Here is a 21,532-nt window from a genome sequence, read left to right as displayed (position 1 = left end):
CCTCAGAAATTGCCAAGTGGTTATATCAAGGATGGTACATTTAAAAAAATTCTTTCATGGGTTGTGGGCATCGCTGGTGAGGGCAGCATTTGTTTCCCACCCCTAATTGCCCTTGCTAGGTCATTTCAGAGAACAGTTACGAGTCAACCACATTGCGGTGGGTCTGAAGTCACATGTTGGCGAGACCAGGTAAGGATGGCAGATTTCCTTCCCTAAAGGGCATTAGTGAACCAGATGGATTTTTACAACAATCGATGATAGTTTCACAGTCACCACTAATGAGGCTAGTTTTATATTCCAGGTTTATTAATTGAATTTAAATTCCACCAGTTGCCATGGTGGGATTTGAACCCACTATCCCAGAACATTAGCCAGGGGGTCTCCGGGTTTACTCATCCAGCGACATTACGGCTACGCCACCAGTTCCCCATATACATATAAGTGATTGCATATATGGCTGAAGTGCCTGTTAGTCTCTCTGATACTTCTTTTGGAATCCATTTGGAGGTAGTTGGATGCTTCCCAATCACAAATGCAACCTTGACTTGCAGACCATCAGAGAATTCTGTCATTTCCAATTAGTTGTTTGATATTGGCACGGCCCCTTTATATCTGCCTCCTTTGTTAATCTATTGTTGTGCTGCCAATAACCCCTGATAGGCAGCTTTCGGATAACCATGGGATACGGTATTTTTCTCTAGGGCGAGAGAAAAGTGGTAGCTGAGTGGTGAAAATAAATCCGGCAGCAGAGAAGTATTATTCAGAAATGTATCTTTGGGCCCTTTAAAAAAAATTGACCTATAGGAATGAAGTTTGCAAAAAAGAGGGGATTATGAAAGAATTGTTCCCCCTTTAAGGTTTATCTCACCATTGAGGTTTACCTTTGAGGAAATTCAAAATGACTTTACGAAGGTAACTGTGCAATCCCAGCCAATAAGCCATGAAATAGCAGCGTGGGACCATTTGACTTTCAAATAAGCAGCGAGACTCTTACTCGTGTTAGGCAAGGATTTGCTTATGTTGCCAAAAGGTTGCTATCATATTCTTTTTGAGCACAGAGTAGGCCCAAAGTGAGTCGTGTTGGAAAATTTTCACTTTTAACTCCTCCAGAGTTCCCCAACTGCACAGGTGCCAGTCTTCAACCAATTCGATTCACTCCACATGATATCAAGAAACGGCTGAAGGCACTGGATACTGCAAAGGCTATGGGCCCTGATAATATTCCAGCAATAGTACTGAAGACGTGCTCCATAACTTGCCATGCCCCTAGCCAAGCTGTTCCAGCTGCAACACTGGCATCTACTGGGCAATGTGGAAAATTGCCCATATATGTCCTGTACTCAAAAAGTGGGACAAATCCATCCCGGCCAATTACCATCCCATCAGTCTATTCTCCATCAGTAAAGTGATGGAAGGAGTCATCAACAGTGCTATCAAGCGGCACTTGCTTAGTAATAACCTGGTCACTGATGCTCAGTTTAGGTTCCGCCAGGACCACTCGGCTCCTGACCTCATTACAGCCTTGGTTCAAACATGGAAAAAAGAGCTGAACTCTAGAGGTGAGGTCAGGGTGACTGACCTTGACATGAAGGCAGCATTTGACCGAGTGTGGCATCAAAGTGCATTAGCAAAACTGGGGCCAATGGGAATCAGGGGGAAAACTCTCCACTGGTCGGAGTCATACCTAGCACAAAGAAAGATGGTTGTGGCTGTTGGAGGTCAATCATCTCAGCTCCAGGACATCACTGCAGGAGTTCCTCAGGGTAGTGCGTTTGATAAATTGATAAATTTATAATTGATAAATTAGTTCATCTAAATCAGTCAGCCTATCTTGCTACAGAAGGTGTAAGGAAGGAAGGGAGGCAGACGTCTCACTAGTTGACAGTCATACACAAGGCAGTAAAATTTATAAACCATAAGACCCTAAGACATAGAAGCAGAAGTAGGCCATTCGGCCCATCGGGTCTGCTCTGCCATTCAACGAGATCATGACTGATCTGATAATCCTCAATTCCACTTTCCTGCCTTTTCCCCATAACCGATGATTCCCTTACCAATTAAAAATCTGTCCATCTCCACCTTAAGTACACTTAAAAACCCAGTTTCTACAGCCCTCTGTGATAAAGAATTCCACAGATTGATTACCCTCTGAGAGACGAAATTTCTTAAACTGCTGTAGTCCATGTGAGTGAGGTACACCCACAGTGCTGTTAGGGAGGGAGTTCCAGGATTTTGACCCAGCGACAGTGAAGGAATGGCGATATATTTCCAAGTCAGGATGGTGAATGGTTTGGATGGGAACTTCCAGGTAGTGGTGTTCCCACATGTCTGCTGCCCTTGTCCTTCTAGGGTGGTAGTGGTCATGGGTTTGGAAAGTGCTGTCTAAGGAGGGTTGGTGAGTTCCTGCAGTGCATCTTGTAGATGGTATCACAGTATCTTTACAATGCAGAAGGAGGCCAAGAAGGGGAAACAACCTCTCAGCATCTACCCTGTCAAGCCCCCTAAGAATCTTATATGTTTCAATAAGGTCGCCTCGCATTCTTCTAAAATCCAATGAGTACAGGACCAACCAACTCAACTTCTCCAGCTCTCACTCCAGCTTCCTCTTCTCCACAAGGAGTCAGCCAGGGGCCCTCGGGCACCCATAGGGAGGTGGATCAGCATGTGCACACACTGAGGCCATCCACCCTGGCGTCTCCGGGATTGTCTGGCCCAACCGAATCCTCTCTTCCTGTGGCCCCAGCAGCTTTAGCTCCACAGGCCGAGGAGAGTGCCACTGCTGCACAGCAGGGCCTCGAAAACAGGCTGGGGCCCTTGAGGTCTCTGGCCTCCAGAGGATGCCTGCCAAGGTCATCGCAGACAGGCCGTAGCAGTCAGGAGGCTGCCTCCACCTCCACTGTGGACGTCGGGGGAGCACCAAGACGTAGCGGCAAGGTTAGGAAGGTTAAGATGATGCTGTTGCACAGCCTGGGCACAGGTATTAATCACTTGTACATAACGTTCACTATTGTAAATAAACTCCCAAGAATGTGTCCCTGCCTATGGCTCCTTGTTCTGATGACCAGTGCTCGTGTCACTCAGATATGAAACCTTGATTCTTGCACAAGTTAAAGGCAGGTGTCTCAGTCCAGGGCCTCTTCCCTGTGCTTTGTGCAGTCTTCAGACCAAAGTGAGAGTCCAACTTACTCAGAAACAGAGGCAAAATGAATTCCAGAATATTATTACCTTAAGAGTAATGTTTTAATGAGAAAATGGAGGCCGCATTATGTTTCAGCAAATGAAAGCTGGAGGGAGGTGCATCAGACTGTTATCCCATTTGGGTATAGAAATGAGGTTGAGGATAGCTCATGAAATTCCAATGGAGGGGCATTTAGGAATTATAAAAACACAGGCAAACTTACATAAACATTTTTTTTTGGAGTGGATTGCATAGATTTAGTCAAGTTATGTAGAACATGTCACACGTCAGGTGATATGGAAACCACAAGCAGTGATTAAGCTGGCACTTTTAATTCCAATTCCAGCATTTGAAGAACCTTTTACGGGGGTCATTATTAATTGTGCAGAACCTCTCCCTAAGACAAAAAGTGGAAATCAGTACTTACTGACAATAATGGATGTGTCTACTAGATTTCCTGAAGCAATGCCTTTGAGAAACATTACAACAAAGCAGATTGTGGAAAAGTTAGCTAAATTTTTTTTCCAAGATATAGTTTACCTAAGGAAATACAATCAGGTCAGGATTCAAATTTTATGTCACAGCTGTTTAAGGAAGTAATGAACAGTTTGGGGAAAAGACAATTTAAGTCAACAGCTTATCATCCTGAGTCAAAAGGGGCTTTGGAAAGATGGCAAACTCTAAAAACTATGATGAAAGTATAGAGTCAGGATTACCCACAGGATTGGGATAGGGGAATTCCATCCTTTTTTTTTGCTATTAGGGATGGTCCTTATGCATCTACTGTTTTTAGTCCTTTCAAACTAGTCTACGGTCATGAAATAAGGGGGCCACTGAATTGATTCATGAAAAATTGGTGCATCTAAATTCAGAAATTTCTCTCCTGGATTGCATATCAAACTTCGGAGAGACTGGACAGAGCATGAGAGTTGGCTGAGCAACATTTAAAGATATCACAGTAAGTGATGAAAGTGAAAGCAGACAGGGAAGTTACAGCTCAGAATGTTGTTTCTGGAGATAAAGTGCAGTACTGGGTGACTCATTAAAGGCAAGGCTTAGTGGGTCTTAAAGGATTGACAAAAAAAGAGAAGTAAATTATTTAATAAATACTCCAGATAGAACAAAGAAGCAGGGCGCATGTCATATAAATATGCATAAGAAGTACTTTGACAGGGAAGATGACCAAAAAGAGGTGTTAGTGGTAGTAATAAGAAGTAAAAATGCAGGATTCTGAAATTGATTTTCGTCTAATCAAATTGGATAATGAGGGGGTGCTTGAAAATTTAAATGTAGTATTAAATTACCTTCCAGAAAAGTATCAAAGTGATTTGAAAAAGCTATTGTAATTACATAAGGCTATTTGTGGAAATAAGTTGGAGAAGACAAGTTTAGCTATACATGGTGAGTCTGTAGAAGTTTCATCTTTGGTAAGGCAACATCCTTATAGATTAAATCCAGTAAAGTTATCACAAGTACAGAAAGAAATTGACTTCATGCTTCAAAATGATATCATGGAGTCTAATTGCAGTAACTGGAGCTTACCTATTGTACTGATACCGAAACCGGATGGAACACAAAGACTGTGTGGGCTATCGAAAGGTGAATGCAGTGACAAAAGCAGATTCGTATCCTATACCAAGGTTGGAAGATTGCATTAAGTGGGACGATCAAAATTTATCACAAAGATTGACTTGCTAAAAGGATATCGGCAAGTACCGGCGTTATCGGAGAGAGTAAAGGAGATATCAGCTTTTGTGACGCCAAATGGACTACATCAATTTAAAATCATGCCACTTGGTATGAAGAATGCACCTGCGGCATTTCAAAGACTGACAAAAAGTAATTGCAAGTCTGAGCAATTGTTCTGTTTATATTGACGACTTGATAGTTTTCAGTCCTATGTGGGCGAAGCATTTACAGCACCTGGAAGAATTACTCGATTACAAGCGGCTAATTTGGTGATGAACTCGGCTAAAAGTGAAATTGCTAAAGCACAAGTTACGTATCTAGGCCGTACCATTGGGCATTTTAAGGTGGCTCCGAGAGATGTAAAAGTTAAGGCGATCGTGGATTTCCCAGTGCCTGCACAAAGAAAAGTTTTGAGATTTCTGGCCGTGTGTGTTTTATTGGAAATTTGTACCAAATTTTAGCAGTGTGGTTACTCCGCTGACTGAACTATTAAAAAAGTCCAATAGACACAGGAGGGTCAGAAGGCATTTGATAATTTGAAAACTATATTAACTGCGACACCACTTTTGACAGTACCCAATTGCGCCAATCAATTTAAGTTGGCTGTTGACGCAAGTGATAGGCATTGGGGTCGTACTGTTACAAGATGATGACACTGGAATTGAAAAATTGATGGGGTATTTTTCATGGAAGTTGAATGCACAACAGAGAAGATATTCAACAACTGAAAAGGAGACTTTGGGTTTAGTGTTAGCATTACAGCATTTTGAAATTTATGTGGCAAACAATTAGTCAGAAACAATTGCTTATACAGACCTTTAAAGTTTTTGGACAAATTTTGAGACAGAAATGCAAGGCTATTCGGATGGAGTTTATTACTGCAACCATGTAATCTACAGATTATACATGTCGCTGGCTGAGAAAATCTAATTGCAGATGCTTTTATTAAGAGTTTGAAGCTTAAAGGGAGAATTGGATATTTAAAACCATAGACTCTGAACTAGAATGACTTTTGTTGATGCAAAGGATTTGTATACATAGTTATGTTAATGCATGCATCTGGTAATGTAATAAAGTATAGGAGACAATATAAGATGGGTTAATAAAAATGAAACAAAAACAAAAATAGCTGGAAAAACTCAGCAGGTCTGACAGCATCCGCGAAGAGGAATAGTTAATGTTTCGAGTCCGTGTGACTCTTCATCAGAACTAAGGAAAAATAGAAATGAGATGAAATATAAGCTGGTTGAGGGGGGTGGGACAGGTAGAGCTGGATAGAGGGCCAGTGATAGGTGGAGGCAAAGAAGAGATTGCCAAAGATGTCATGGACAAAAGGGTGTTGACAGTGGTGATATTAGCTATGGAATGTGCTAATGGTGACATTAAGGGTAGAAAGCAGGACGAGCAAGTGACAGATAGCCCTCGTGGGGGTGGGGGTGGGGTAGGGGGAAGGGATCGAAATGGGCTAAAAGGTGGAGATAAAACAATGAATGGAAATACATTTAAAAATAATAGAAATAGGTGGGAAAAGAAAATATATTAAAAATATATATTAAAAATATATAAATGATTGGAAAAAGGGGGATCGGAAAGGGGATGGGGATGGAGGAGAGAGTTCATGATCTGAAGTTGTTGAACTCAATGTTAAGTCCGGAAGGCTGCAAAGTGCCTAATCGGAAGATGAGGTGTTCCTCCAGTTTACGTTGAGCTTCACTGGACATTGCAGCAGGCCAAGGATGGACATGTGGGCGTGAGAGCAGGGTGGTGTGTTGAAATGGCAAGCAACAGGGAGGTCCGGACATATCTTAATAAAAAGGAAACAGTCTTTTAAAATTACGACGGTTCATTTTTCAATACAGAGGGGTATGTCGGGAAGATATAATTCTCAATATTATTGAGATATTATCTAAGGAATGTGCTAAGTGACATATGACACCACCTTCAACACCTCTTTGCCCTTTTGTCTATGACATCTTTTGGCTATCTCCAACTATCACTGGCCCTCTATCCAGCTCTACCTGTCCCACCCCCACTTAAACCAGCTTATATTTCACCTCTTTTCTATTTTTACTTAGTTCTGTTGAAGAGTCATACAGACTCGAAACGTTAACTGTGTTCCTCTCCGCAGATGCTGCCAGACCTGCTGAGTTTTTCCAGGTATTTTTATTTTTGTTCAGCAACTATGCCTCAAGCTGCTGTCTTCAAAAGGATTGAAGTTAAGAAAACTTGTTTTTAATTTGACTTGTTCAGGGTGTCATGTTTGCCTGGGTCTTTAAAATCTGTGTCTGTTACCTTAACAAAAGTAACTGGGAGTTAGATCGATTAGGGGAATTTAGAAGTTATCATAGTAGTAATTTGTTGATGCAAAATCATTTCTCTTATTAATAAATGTTAATTTAGTTTTATAAAAGCCTATAAGACTTGGCAGTCTTATTACTCCTGAATTCAAGGCACGCATCTCAAAATTTACACAAACTGCAAAACAAGTTGTGGCAGCTGTTTCAAGTTTCCCTTTGGGATTTGAACTCAGCATTTACTATTGGCTGTGCCATAACATCCCGGTCCTGCTGGGGTGCAACCCATCCAGCTTGCACAGGTCCGATCTTCCCCGGGATTGATCCCAAATGCTGTAGGAATCTAAATCCCTCCCTCCATTCGCTCCAGCCACGCATTCATCTGGTCTATTCTCCTATTCTTGATCTCACTGGCACATGGCATTGGGAGTAATCCTGATTTTTAATTTTTTTGTTATATTCTGCATTCAAGACCTCATCCCTCTTTTTATATATGTCATGGTACCGATATGGACCATGACCTCTAGCTGTTTACCCTCCCCCTTCAGAATGCCCTGCAGCTACTCAGTGACATCCTTGACCCTGGCACCAGGGATATATACCATCCTGCTGTCAGATGTTTTTGTGGCTGCAGATCTATGTTCCCCTCACGTGAGAATCCCCTGTCACTATTGCTCTTCCACTCCTTCTTCCCCTCCCAACCCCCATGCAGCTGAGCCACACGTGGTACCAGACTTGGCCCTTACTGCATTCCTCTAAGAAATCATTTCCTTGAGCAGTATCCAAAATGGAAAATCCATTAGAGAGGGAGATGGACTCAGGGGACTCCCGTACTACCTGCCCAGTGCTTTTACTGTCTAGCGGCAGTGAAGGAATGGCGATATATTTCCAAGTCAGAATGGGGAGTGGCTTGGAAGGGAACTTCCAGATGGTGTTTCCAACTGTCTGCTGCCCTTCTCCTTCTAAATGGTAGTGGGCATGTGTGGGAAGATGCTTTCTCAGGAGTCTTAATGATCTCCTGCAGTACATCTTGTAGATGGTACACCCACTGCTGTCACAGTGTGTCGGCGGTGAATGTTTGTGGACTGGGTGCCAAACAAGCGGGCTGCATGTCCTGGATAGTGTCAAGCTTCTTGAATGTTGTTGGAGCGGCACTCATCCAGGCAAGTGGGGAGTATTCCATCACATCCTGACTTGTGCCTTGTAAATTGTGGACAGGCTTTGGGGAGTCAGGTGGTGAGTTACTCGCTGCAGGATTCCTAGCCATTGACCTGCTCTTGTAGCCACAGTATTTATATGGCTAGTTCAGTTCAGTTCAGTTCCTGGTCAATGGTAACCCCCAGGATGTTGATAATGGGGGATCAGCGATGGCAATGCCATTGATTGTCAAGGGGGTGATAGATTCCTTCTTGTTGGAGATGGTCATTGCCTGGCACTTGTCTGGTATGCATGTTAATTGCCACTTGTCAGCCCAAGCCTGGATATTGCCCAGGTCTTGCAGCATTTGGACATGGACTGCTTCGGTATCTGAGGAGTCACATGGTGCAATCAGCAGCAAACATCCCCACTTGACATTATAATGGAAGGTCGTTGATGAAGCAACTGAGGATAGTTGGGCCTAGGACACTACCCTGAGGAGCTCCTGCAGTGATGTCCTGGAGCTGAAATGACTGACCTCCAATAACCACAACCATCTTCCTTTGTGCTAGGAAATGAATGGATACTCTTCCAAATTCAGTTTATTAAGAAATATACAACCACAAATCTTGACTCAAAATGGTGCAAGTCTAAGATCTGATTCCCCTCCCAGCCACAGTTGGTATATGGAATTCACAGTTCTGAACATGGTCATTTCCTTGCACATTCACTGGGTCCATTCACATTTTTCTCCTCTGCCTCAATACATACTGGTGTTCTATGTTGGAACAACCTTGAGGGCAGAAAATTCTAATTTCCATTTTTGCTTTTGATAGATTACCTCACGTTAGCAATTCAGTAACCAGAAGTGTGAAAGCTGCCACTCAAACTTAAAAAAAAAACTCATGACATTCAATAATTCCTATGTGCAAAATATATTTATTCTTTTTTTAACATGTGTAGTACAAATAAATAAAGGTGTTGTGGAATACGCAGCATCATTTCAATACACACTTTAAACATCTGACTCGTTACTTTTTTCCAGAACAACCAAATTATAGAGAATAAAATGAGACACCTAGGAGCAAGTACAGTAGAGTAATTGAAGCAAGGGGTTCAGAGCCATAAGCCATAACAGAGCTCAAGCAGCTTGCAGTGGTTCTCAGAAATCTATAAATGTGTTATAGCCCTGACATTGGTCAATCTGAGGCTGGCTCTACCACTTATATAAAGGGGAGCTGGTAATACATTCCATACTCTTTATGGAGCATTAACACATAGTTAACAACTTGTGTCATTGTTGCATGTTTAAATAACAATGACTATTGAAAAGGAATGGCCAGTCAATTCTTTTTCATAGAAAAAAAAAAGAGAAATGAAGCAGGGTACTATGGAGCCACAGTGCATTTCAAACTTGAAGCCTTGATTCTATGCATGACTGAAGTTCAGAGCTCAGTGAACCCAAGCATCTCCCACATGCCCCCAACAGCAAAGCCAGGGTTCTGGACCCCACTGTATTTGATGGGGAAAGGACGGTGGTACAATGGTGGGGATTGACAGGCTTTAAGTCAAAAAGAAAACTGGAAATATTAATGAACGGATGCATGATAAAGTCACAAGTAGACAAGCTGTATTTAAATTTCCTACATCTATAAAAATAAATTTCAATTTACCATTCATCATAAACCACACCGGTTCAGTGAAATTTCAAACTCAAGGAATACTTAAAATTTTAAATCACCAGTTAATTGAATTAAGGGCTAAAATGACATTGCTATCCCCCACAACACTTGAATTTTAAATTATTTCAATCCTGCTAGGATTTTCTTGCAAATGCAGACGTCCACATGTAATATTTAACAACATAGCTAATATTTAACAAAATAGCTTTTTAAGTTTAGAAAAATAATTCTCCGAGACTCCCAAAAGTACAGAAGGAAAACAAATGTAAGACGCATACATAATGTAATTCCCAACTGCCCCCTTTTGAGTTGAAAAAACTTTGCAGAAATAAATATAAAGGCAGAAGTGCAGATGCTTACAAACTATATAAAGGTGCTCATTTAAAATAGACTAAAAACAGCCCCTTCCTCCCTAAAAAACAGAGCTCGGAGGAATCTCACAACATTACAACTTGAATTAAAATACTTGTGGTTTCTCTTCAACTGCAGCCATGTTGGAGGAACTGCAAACTAAGTGAACATAAGGCATAAGGAAATTTCCTGAAGATTCAAATGGAGTTGACAAGCTCTAACAAGGCACCCACCGCTCCAAAATAACCCTGAAACAAAAAAAGATTGAACTCAAACTGTAAACAAGGACATTTTTTCTCCTCACACTAAAATAGGCATATTGTCAAAATCATTGAACAAGCTGATGATAATCACATGTAGAAATGGAGAGCTGTGAACAAAATGGGCCAATATAGAAGAAAACTGGGCTTGTGCATTATAGACTAGGATGCTTTGTTACAGTATTTTCCAACAGAAACCAGACAGAATTTGACAACGCTCCAGTTAATTACTAATCATGGGATCACATGAACTTTAAAAACTATGGTCAGTGTAGTGCCTGACAAAGACATAACTAAGATCATAAAATAAGAAATGGGAGGAACAGGCCATTCAGCCCATGGAGCCTGCTCAAACATTCAGTATCATGCTGATCTGATAGTTGCCTTAACTCCACTTTCCTGCCCGGCCCCCTTAGCCCTCAATTTCTTTGTTGATCAAAAAATTGAACACAGCCTTGAATGTATTCAACGACCCAGCCTCCACTGCTCTCTGTTGAAGAGAATTCCAAACATTAATGACCCTCTCAGAGAAGAAATTCCTCCTCTGTCTTAAATAGGAGATCCCATATTTTTAAACTGTGCTTCCTTATTCTAAATTTCCCAGCCACGGTAATGTCTTTGTTTCAATAAGATCACCTCTCATTATTTTAAACACAAATGAGTAAAGGCCCAACCTTTCCTCATAAGACAACCCCTTCATCCCAGCAACCTGCCTAGTGAACCCTCTCTGAACTGCTTCAGATGAGACCCCAAAACTGTACACAGTACTCCATGTGCGGTCTCACCAATGCCCTGTACAGATGTAGCAAGGCTTCCCTACTTTTATACTCTATTGCAAGGGGGATGAAGGCCATTTATTCCATTTGCCTTCCTAAATACTTGCAGTGCCTGCATGGTAACTTTACAATTCACATACAAGGACACCCATAAACTTTCAAGATCACAGTCCATAAAATATACATAGCAGACCCAACATCCAAATAAACCATGCTTCAAGAAAAGCAAATCCTGCAAAATTTATGGAAAAATCACCCCTCAGGAAAAAAGTTTTTAAATACATCATATCTACAGTCAATGCAAAGGCACTCCCAACAGACTCTAGACAAGTTTTGGGCAACTAGTTAAATATAAATAGCACACATGAGATAATCTAAATAAATCTGAGATGTCCCAAGTTTGGAGTGTCAAGGACTGTATCCATAATGACTTCAGGCTGGAGGTGCCAAGCAAAAACTAGACTTGGTCTGTTCCAGCACATCAGTTACCAATTACAGGGCAGCATGATGAAATCTTAACCACAAGATGCCTGGTTCAAACAAGGTCAGGAACTTAAACAAATTTGTGCTACATGTTATTGGAGAATTACAACTGGAAACAATTTAAAAAACCAAACATGTAATCAGTATGATTACTGTCTTCAAGTTCAGATCCACCAAGCAGTTTAAGAGATGAAACTGCAAAGGTAGATGTAAAATAGGCTTTCTGCATGCTCTAATTTTTTTGGGGATTTTACGATGCAACTTTTGCAAATAGAAGGGTTATTCACCTCCTTCAACAATAATACTTGTGTGGCATAATTTGTGCTTCTGCATTTAGGAATCGCACATAGGGCTACCTGGAGAAATGCTTTATTTATGTAGTTATGCAGCACCATGCTTTTTCAGATGTCTCAGTGCTTCACAGCGAGATCTGAACATAGTGAGAGCAATCACCAGTTATTTTGTGTTTTTCTTGAGGGGTGACGTTAGTTGAGACAGGACACTAAGAATTACCTACTCTTCAAATAGAGCCATGGAATTTTCACCTGAAAGATAGCATTCTAACCGTGTAGAACTCCTTCAGGACTGCAAAGTGCGATGCTACATGTTCAAATCCTAGAACGGAGCTCCAAACCACTACTTCCTGACTTAGTCAAGTGCTACCAATCGAACCAAGCCACAGAAAGACAAGCGTACTTGCCACTTGGTTTTTAATGGAGGAAATGGAAAAATGTCAGGTACAAAATTTTGCTGCAAATGTTCTCACATTTTGTTTAGTTATTCTTTGATCTTGTCATTAATGCAGGTTTAGAATTAGTGACACAGCCACTCCTTCCAAACAAGACAATAGCCTTTATGCAAGAAATTCAATAGGCCAGATGCTATGGCAATAAGACAGGTACCTACCTGATAGCCTGCTCAACATTAAGGATGTTGTTACATAGGGAATTGTACTCATCGTGCTGTATAGCATGTCAGGATGACAATGCACTGGATTGTGATCACTCAAACAGAAACAAAAATAAAAGTCTTCGAATTTAATCAAAATAATTAGGACTTTCTTCAAAATAGCTCACCTCATGTTCCATAAAGAGCCCCTTTAATTGTCCCTTTGACCAGTAGTCCAATGCATAGGCCAGTAATTTCATGGACAAAGTGTTGATCCTTAGAAAGTTACCGACAAACACCACTCTGTTAATGTTCTAAACAAGAATTAATGAATTACAACTCTTAAGAGCAAAATAAACTCCTAATTAGATTGCAAAATATTTAAAATACGAAAACATTTACTGCCTAGATTTTCAAAATAAATTGCACAATCTATCTTAATTTCTCCAAAAGAATCAGCTCTGAGCAGTGCAGTGAACTATGAAAAGTACAAATTACACAACTTTAAAATAAGTTTTCCAAACATTTCTTAGAAGAAACACTTATGTTTTTCAATTGTTGTGTGCCAACACTGGAAGAAATAGGACAGAATGGCCACCTTAGGATATTAGTAGAAAGGGTGTGAAAGATGACTCCAAGTATGAAGTGGAAAGGGAGTTTGAGAGAGGGATCAAAACAGAGCAGAGGTCACTGACAGCTTTAGCACTAAGGAACACTTGTGGGATGCTCTCCTCTTTCCCTTCATGGTCCAAGGTTGGGATCGGAGGTTGGAGGGCTAAGATTGAGCCACAAGGTTGGATGAAGTTGCAAAATGGAGGGCGGGGTGAGGCAGGACCCAGTTAACAGGTTAATAGATAAAGGATATGTGCAAAATTATCCTAATAGAAAGCTTAAACCAAACTAATATGTAATAGTAGTGCCTAAACAGTTCAGAATTAGTTCATAAGTAGAAATATAATGCATGACAGCTTTCTGTCTGCATGAGGGAGGCCATGAGGGCTAGCTCTCACCCTGATCAGCCAATGGCAAATGATCAATGCAGTATACCAGGAATGATAGTTTTAGTATGCCTGGGCATCAGCAATCATAATCTACAATCTGATAATACTTAGATATAAAACTTTAAAATTGGCAGCTTCAAAGCAATGAACAAAGTGCTCAAGCAACTTAACTAGAAAGAGCAGGCTGGGTTTGCTCTCGAGCGCCTCAGGAAAATTGGACAAATGAAATACCTTCAAGAGAACACATATTGCTGAGCAGGCAGCACCATTACAGAGATTGTTATTGTTTGAAGTGATAAGTGAACATCGTAAAAGTCCACTTTATACTATACACAGACGAGCAGAATGCTTTTGATGAAGTTGCACATGAAAGGCTGCTGCCAGACTTAATGCAGTTTCTAGGTAAAATTGAAATGCATAAGGAGTTGGCAGAAAGAGGAAGGCAAGTGATTGAGTGATGTCAGGGTTAAGGAGGTATATTAAGGGTACCCTGGGGTTGGTACTGGGATCTTTCACATATCATCTATATACTATTTCTGGTTCCTGGTCAGCTATATGCTCATGCATTTACCATATCCGTATACAATGCAAACCAGGTGAGGGGTGTGGTCAAACAAGGAGTTACAAGAAAATCCTAAATAATTGAAAATGTGAAAAACTAAGACAGATGACATTTAAGATAAGTGTAATATAGAATCAGTGGTTACAACACAGGTGATTGTTTGGCCCATCATGTTCATGCCAACTCTCTGCACAAGGGACTCAGCTAGTCCCATCCCCACCCTTCCCCACTGAAAATTTTCTCTCCTCATAACTATCCAATTCTCTTTTGCAAACCACAACGGAATCTGCCTCCACCACACACAGGCACTATATTCCAGATACTAACCACTCACTACTTAAGAAACTTTCCCTCACGTTGCGCCCTTGGTTTTTTTGCCAATCGCCTTAAATCAGTGTCCTCTGGTTGTCGACCCTTTCACCATTGGGAACAGTTTCTGCCCCCCCATCTACTCTGTCCAAGTCCTCATGGTTTTGAATCTCCTCTCAGCCTTCTCTCCTTGGAAGAGAACAGCCGAAGCTTCTTCAATCACATAAATTAAGTTCCTCACCCCTTGAGCCATTTGTGGAAATCTTTTCTCCAATGTCTTCACATCCTTCCTAAAGTATGGTGCCCAGAATTGGGCACAATACAGTTGAACCTGAATCAGTGTTTTATTCAATTTCACCAGAATTTCCTCATTTTTGTACTTTATGCCCTTATTTATACACACCAAGATCCCAAATGCTTTATCAACTGCTTTCTCAACCTGCCCTACCACCTTCAATGATATATCCCGAGGTCCCTTTGTTCTTGCAGCCACTTTAGAATTGTACCCTAATTTTATATTGCGTTTTCGCATTATTCACACCAAAATGAATCAATTCACATTTCTCTTGCATGTTAGAACAGAAATTAGAGAAATGCTTAAAAACATGTTGATCAAACCAACAGAGAGCCCAATAGATATCTAGGAGTCCAGGAGTGATAGAAGATTCAAAACTGATCATATTCAATCAAAACAAACAGCATACTGAGCAGATACTACCAAATCAGTGAAGGCTAAGTCCGAAACTATCATAGAAAGTTTATGGTACAGAAAGGGGCCACTTAGCCCATCGGGTTTGCACTGGCTGTAAAATGAACCACCCAGCCTAATCTCACTTTCTGGCATTTGGTCGGTAGCCCTGCAGGTAACAGTACTTGAGGTGCATATCCAGACACCTTTTAAATGAGCTGCCTTTTGAGGCAGAGAGTTCCAGAGCCCCACAACCCTCTGGGTGAAAAAACCTTTCCTCATCTCCCCTCTAATCCTTCTACCAATCACTAACTCTATGCCCCCTCGTCACTGACCTTTCTACTAAAGTAAATAGGTCCTTCCCATCCACTCTATCCAGTCCCCTCAATTTTGTATCTCTCAATCAAATCTCCCCTCAGCTTCCTCTGTTCCAAGGAGAACAAGCTATCCAATCTGTCCTCATAGCTGCAATTTTCCAGTTCTGGCAATATCCTCGTAAATCTCCTCTGTATTCTCTCTAATGCAGTTATGTCCTTTCTGTAACGAGGTGATGAGAACTGCACACAGTACTCAAGTTGTGGCCTAACTAATGTAAGGATTTCATATGCCTCCTTAAACTTTCTGTTCTGCTACCTTCAGGGATCTGTGGACGTTCACTGCAAGACTACTGCATTCCATGTTGGGTACCAAAGCACAAGAAGAGCATTCAAACATTGGAAGTCCAAAAGGGACAAGCCATACAAGTTCCTTAGCGACAAGAGTACAAGAGTTGTGAGGAAAGGTTGAAAACAAATGTGGAGTCTTCGATCTTGGAAGGGTAAATGACTGGTTTAAAGCTATTATAAGGCCACCAGACAGAGTATCACAATCTTTATCTAGGGACTATTCCAGGTTAAATCTCAATTTCAAGACAAGATGATACAGCTCTGCCTAATAAAAGTCAAGCTCAGGACCAATATCAGGTAACACTTCTTCATGCATAGTAATTAGTACCTGGAATAGTCTTCAAGTGGAAGCAAACATTCTAGAGTCATTTAAGAAACAATTAGGTGGGAGTTAGAAATCAGATGTTTCCACGGAAGAATGAGCTGGAGAGCTGAATGGCCTCACAATTACTTGTGAACTTGATAAGTGGGGTTAAGAAAACACCCTTCAATATGCTATAACTATTGGACTACAATTCTGCAGGTTTACACATTATGTCTGTAAAATATACAATGAAAATAATACATTTACTGTTGATTATTTACAACTTCATTACATTTCTTGATTTGTCAGTATTTCTGAAAGGTCCAAATGCATGCGCATGAAATACTAAAGGCAGGAAAACATTTGCACTTGCAGTACATGTCTCAGTGCTTTCATAGCCCTGTACAATGCTGCTTGATCTGGATGCTACAAGGCAGCACTGTAAAGAAGCTGAAAACACAAAGCATCATTTCCTCCCATGTGACAAGCACTCTTCATAAGAAAGGGGTAGGACAATGAGCAAACTGTCAGCCTTCTGCATGATTTCAGCATTTAACTTTTCCCTATATCAATACCATAGGAATAATATTTAATTTTTTTGTTTCAGTTATATAAACATTTCCCCTTACATGCTGGTGTTAACTGTGGCAAGCAAACTAATGTATTTTGTTAGGTTAAGTCCATGCAGCGAATGCATACACATTTAAAAGCTCTCAGAACATTGGACAACCATGCGCCAATTCTCTTTTGGGTTACATATAACGGGACTTCCAAACTAAGTTCCAACCTCATTCAGTGCACACATCCTGGCTATGGAGCCAATGTTGTTTGTAATGGTGACCAAAGTAGCTCTAGCCAAATCTTCTTTGTTCACCGCTTCCCGTTTTTCTTTGCTCATCATATTCCCAAAACTGCAAGAGGAAACAAAAAGCTTGAACACCATTCCAAACTATGTTTTACCTTTTTGATAAGCAAGTAGTTAATATTTATTCCCTCATGCACAGTCAGTACCCACAGTCCCCTCCTCAGGTAAGTAAACAATTCTCACTCCACTGATCACACGTTTAAAATTTAGCTCCATCCATTCTCAATTTTTAATGTTAGCAACATCCCTTTTCAAGGCACTAATCAGGAATTTCAATCAAAGACCACAATGACAGCTACTATATCAATGATTGTACCCCACCTCCTCCCCCCCCATGATGTATCATCACTTATTCCTTGGACTAATACAATTATTATTGTGCTCCTGCCAGAAAAGCCAAAGGCTGACAAACCTGAAATTATAATTTAGGTTAGTATTGAGTCAGTTGATCTCAGACATGGTAGCTGTTGAAATAGTATTTCAGGGATTCATAAACTCTGGGTCACGACTCCTGGGACGAGCAATTGGGGACGCGAACTTTCCCTTCTGAGACACTGATGGCAACTGTGGAGAGGAGTCACTGGCGGGACAACGATAGGATCCATTCAGAGGCTATACGATATGTGCGCACACAATTTTCGTTGCTTGTCGTTCAGTGGGTGAGCCAAAAGGCAATGAGCTCCGATCGCTTCCTCAAGCTGTAGGGGGAAAGGGGGGGGAAAAAACCATTGCTACCTGCCAACCGCCCATGTTCCCCACCCCCCAACCCTACTCTGACGGTCATCCACATGGTCTCTCTCCGTGGGGTCATGTCAGCTTTCAAGCAGAAAAATGGGGCCACTGTGGGAAAAAGATTGGGAAGCACTGCTGTAATTAACTTTGGTGAACTAGGACGGGAAAATAAAACACATTTTCTTACTCCTGATGGATACAGAGTGATCCCTACTGGACAACGCACACGTGGAAACAGGGTTTGGCTCTGCTGTGATGTCTGCCATGGTCAAATAGTTTTCCAGCACACACACTACCCTGGCTGACATGTAAAGAATGGCTACTTGGGCAAGATACTGCAACAATGCATACGTCAATCAAAAAAATAAATCACAGTACCTACTTCAGGATAAGTCAGCGCAGATAGAGAATAACGGAAGAGGACCAAAATTCATTAAACATCACCTGGCTAAAGTTCACATCTAAGACCAAAAGTTCCAAATGCATATTATACGATGCAAAAAAAAACTTGATTTTCTTTCCTATTCCAAAGGAAAGGGAAATATTTTGGGGGTAGGAAACCCAATGTAATAAAGTAGCCCACATGATTCAAGGGTGGGGATTCCGAGCAGGTCATCTAGACAAAAAAAAATATTAAATGGGTATATTTTCCAGTTTAAAAAACTAGCCAGGATTTTATCCTGGAGGAGTGTTCTTAGCTGCAAAGGGGTCAGGAAACCAAGATGAATTAGTTTCTTGAATGTTTAGCAGAATTTAACTTCTTCAGGGCTATTTCAAATTTTTCCTGTGGCTTTCCAACCACAGGCAGCCCAAGTGAAAGGTTAGGCGGCTTTTTAGCAGTAAGTCTGATTCACAGGGCCAAAATCTAAAAGAGCAGCTAGCTGTACTGGAGGAGAGAGAGAGAGAGAGAACACAGTTGGGGGGAGAGATGTGTGCTCCCGAGTAACTTGTTGGGCCTGGAGTAAATAATTCTGCTCTTCCTCACCCAAAGCAGTGCTGTGGCTTAGCTCAAGGATTCAGCCCTCCTCAATATCCTTTTACCTGTCGAGTTTCACCAAGGCCTGAGAAACCTGGCTGCTTGCGGTTAATAGAATGAAGGCGGCAGTCTCATAATAGTTAAATAACCAATCTGCTCCCCTTCATCAGGTTGGTCACCTGCTTCTTTCTTGATTAACAATTTACATTTTAATATCTGGCAATGCCAATCCACCTATTATTGGGAGTTAAGATTCAGCCCCCAGGTTTTTCTTCTGAAAAACAAATGCATTACACCACTTAATCCAAGAGGTAAAAATTAAAAAGGTGGGTAATAAAAATGTTCTCACCTAGATGCCACAGCCCAGCCTGGAAGTCCAAACCTATCATAGTCTCCACCGTAGATATCTCTTACTAATTTATCCACCTTCGTACTCTCCCCACGTGATGCCATCTCAAGGGCTTCTTCAAAGGTTGAGCAACCAGTCAGCAGACAGCACAGGCCAAGAAAGGTCCCACCTCCAAGACTGAAAAGGATATTTCCAAAAGTCAGGTTAAGGTAGAAGCCAATTACTTACCATTCCATGTTTGCCAAACTACAGCTGAAGATAAGCCTAGATGATGATTTTAAACAATGTACATTCACTGAACCACTCACACCCCCTAGTGGCATGTTTTCAGTTGACAGGGGGGTACAATCATCTAGTCCCATGTTTGTCACAGATTTCACCGAGTTGGCTAGGTGCACATCTGTAATCGGGCTGCTGGCTTGAACTACCTTTTGCACATTAGGGAACAGCAGGGAGTACAGGGAAAGTTTCAACACGGTTGAGAGCATACTGAGAGAATCATAGGATCACAAAATGGTCACAGCATAGGAGGCCATTGGGCCAGTCTTGTTTTGCTGGCTCTCTGCAAGAGCAACAGTAATCCTTTCACTGTAGCACTGCAAATTCTCTCCCCCCTCCAGATGCTTATCCAATTCCCTTTTTGAAGCCACAATTGAATCTGCTTCTACCATACATTCAGGCAGTGCATTCCAGTTTCTAACCATTCACTGCACAAAAAACCTTGTCTTCATGTCGACATTGGCTCTTTTCTTTTCCTAATCACCTTAAATCAGTGTCCTCTGATTCGCAATCCTTCCGTTGCTGGAAACAGTTTTTCTCTATTCTGTCTAGACCCTTCCTGATTTTGAACACTTGTTAAGTCTTCTCGTGGCCTTCCCCAATCTGTAACTGAACTCTCATATCCCTGGAACTATTGCCATGAATCCTTCATTTCCTCTTGAACCTTCACACGGTTTCTCATTTAGTGAGTCAAAATCAACTCAAAACTTGTGATTTACTATGTTCTGCTGCTGAAGAGTCAGTTTACAGTGGTGCCACTGTCACAACAGTCACATTGTTGCTGGAGGTGTAGCAGGGACATTTAGGCTGCATGTGAGGTTTTGACAGATCACAAGTAAAAAAAAATCAAAACTACATAACAGGCTTGCACATGTGGTCTTTGTTCCAATGCTTATTACTTTGCATGGCAAAGTAATTTGAGTTAATGTCCAAAGTACAATACTGTGTGCAGTTCTGGTCACCACATTATAGGAAGGATGTGATTGCACTGGAGGGGGTGCAGAGGAGATTCACCAGGATGATGCCTGGGATAAAACAAATATTTAAGTTATGAAGAGAGGTTGGATAGTCTTGGGTTGTTTTCGTTGGAGCAGAGAAGACCAAGGGGTGACCTGATCGAGGTGTACAAGATTATGAGGGGCATAGACAGGGTGGATAGGGAGCAGCTGTCCCCCTTAGTTGAAGGGTCAGTCACGTGGGGACATAAGTTCAAAGTGAGGGGCAGGAGGTTTGGGGTGGGGGGTGGGGTGTGAGGATTTTACCCAGACGGTCTGGAATGCACTGCCTGGGAGGGTGGTGGAGGCAGGTTGCCTCACATCCTTTAAAAAGTACCTGAATGAGCACTTGGCACGTCATAACATTCAAGGTTATGGACCAAGTGCTGGTAAATGGGATTAGGTAGGTAGGTCAGGTGTTTCTCTCATGTCAGTGCAGACTCGATGGACTGAAGGGCCTCTTACGCACCGAGATTCTGTGATTCTCCATAGTGAGAACTGATGTATGAAGCAACATAAATAAACCTTTAACCTTTACTAGTGATAGGTTTATGTCAAGCTGTTATCCTAGTACTATAGATGATAAACTATTCCAGATGTATGAAAAAAAAACTTGCATATGGATGGCATCCTGAATATAAACATATGAATTAGGAGGAGTAGGCCACTCGGCCCCTTGAGCCTGCTCCATTCAATATCATGACTGTTCTCATTTTAACCACAACTCCACATTCCCACCTACCCCCAATAACCTTTCACTCCCTTGCTTATCAAGAATTTTTCTACCTCTGCCTTAAAAATATTCAAGACTCTTTTGCTGTCCTTTGAGGGAGTGTTCAAAGGCTCACGACCTTGAAAAAATATTTCTCCTCTTCAGTCTTAAATGGGCACCTCATTTTTAAACAGTGACCACTAGCTCTAGATTCTTCCACAATAGCAAACATCTTTTCCACATCTGCTCTGTCAAGACCCCTCAGGATGCAGAGACTGCCCAAAACACTTCAAAAAGGGAGAAAAGGATACGAGTGGAAGAGTTATGAAAAATGCAAAAGCATGGTTAAAACAAGAC

At 41.4% G+C, this 21,532-nt stretch overlaps 2 protein-coding genes across 3 annotated transcripts in view; one reads left to right on the top strand and one right to left on the bottom strand.

Moving 5' to 3' along the window:
• The window catches only part of rnf24 (ring finger protein 24), a 632,553-nt gene that overhangs the window by 205,659 nt on the left and 405,362 nt on the right, over positions 1 to 21,532 (top strand). The gene's annotated exons all lie outside the window — the stretch shown is intronic.
• Positions 9,218 to 21,532, bottom strand: part of LOC144687733 (pantothenate kinase 3-like) — a 44,468-nt gene continuing 32,153 nt past the window's right edge. Inside the window, exons 4-7 of one of the 2 annotated variants that reach the window (XM_078554184.1) lie at positions 19,190 to 19,366; positions 17,055 to 17,178; positions 12,927 to 13,052; positions 9,218 to 10,579 (exon numbers count right to left, since the gene is read on the bottom strand). In XM_078554184.1, coding sequence (XP_078410310.1) covers positions 10,529 to 10,579; positions 12,927 to 13,052; positions 17,055 to 17,178; positions 19,190 to 19,366 — 478 coding nt within the window. In that variant the 3' untranslated portion in view covers positions 9,218 to 10,528. The remainder of the gene's footprint in view (positions 10,580 to 12,926; positions 13,053 to 17,054; positions 17,179 to 19,189; positions 19,367 to 21,532) is intronic. The other variant, XM_078554195.1, reaches the window with a different exon arrangement.

Source organism: Cetorhinus maximus, chromosome 1, assembly GCF_964194155.1.
Source record: "Cetorhinus maximus chromosome 1, sCetMax3.hap1.1, whole genome shotgun sequence".
Taxonomy (NCBI): Eukaryota; Metazoa; Chordata; class Chondrichthyes; order Lamniformes; family Cetorhinidae; genus Cetorhinus; species Cetorhinus maximus.
This window is presented reverse-complemented; position numbering and strand designations above follow the sequence as displayed.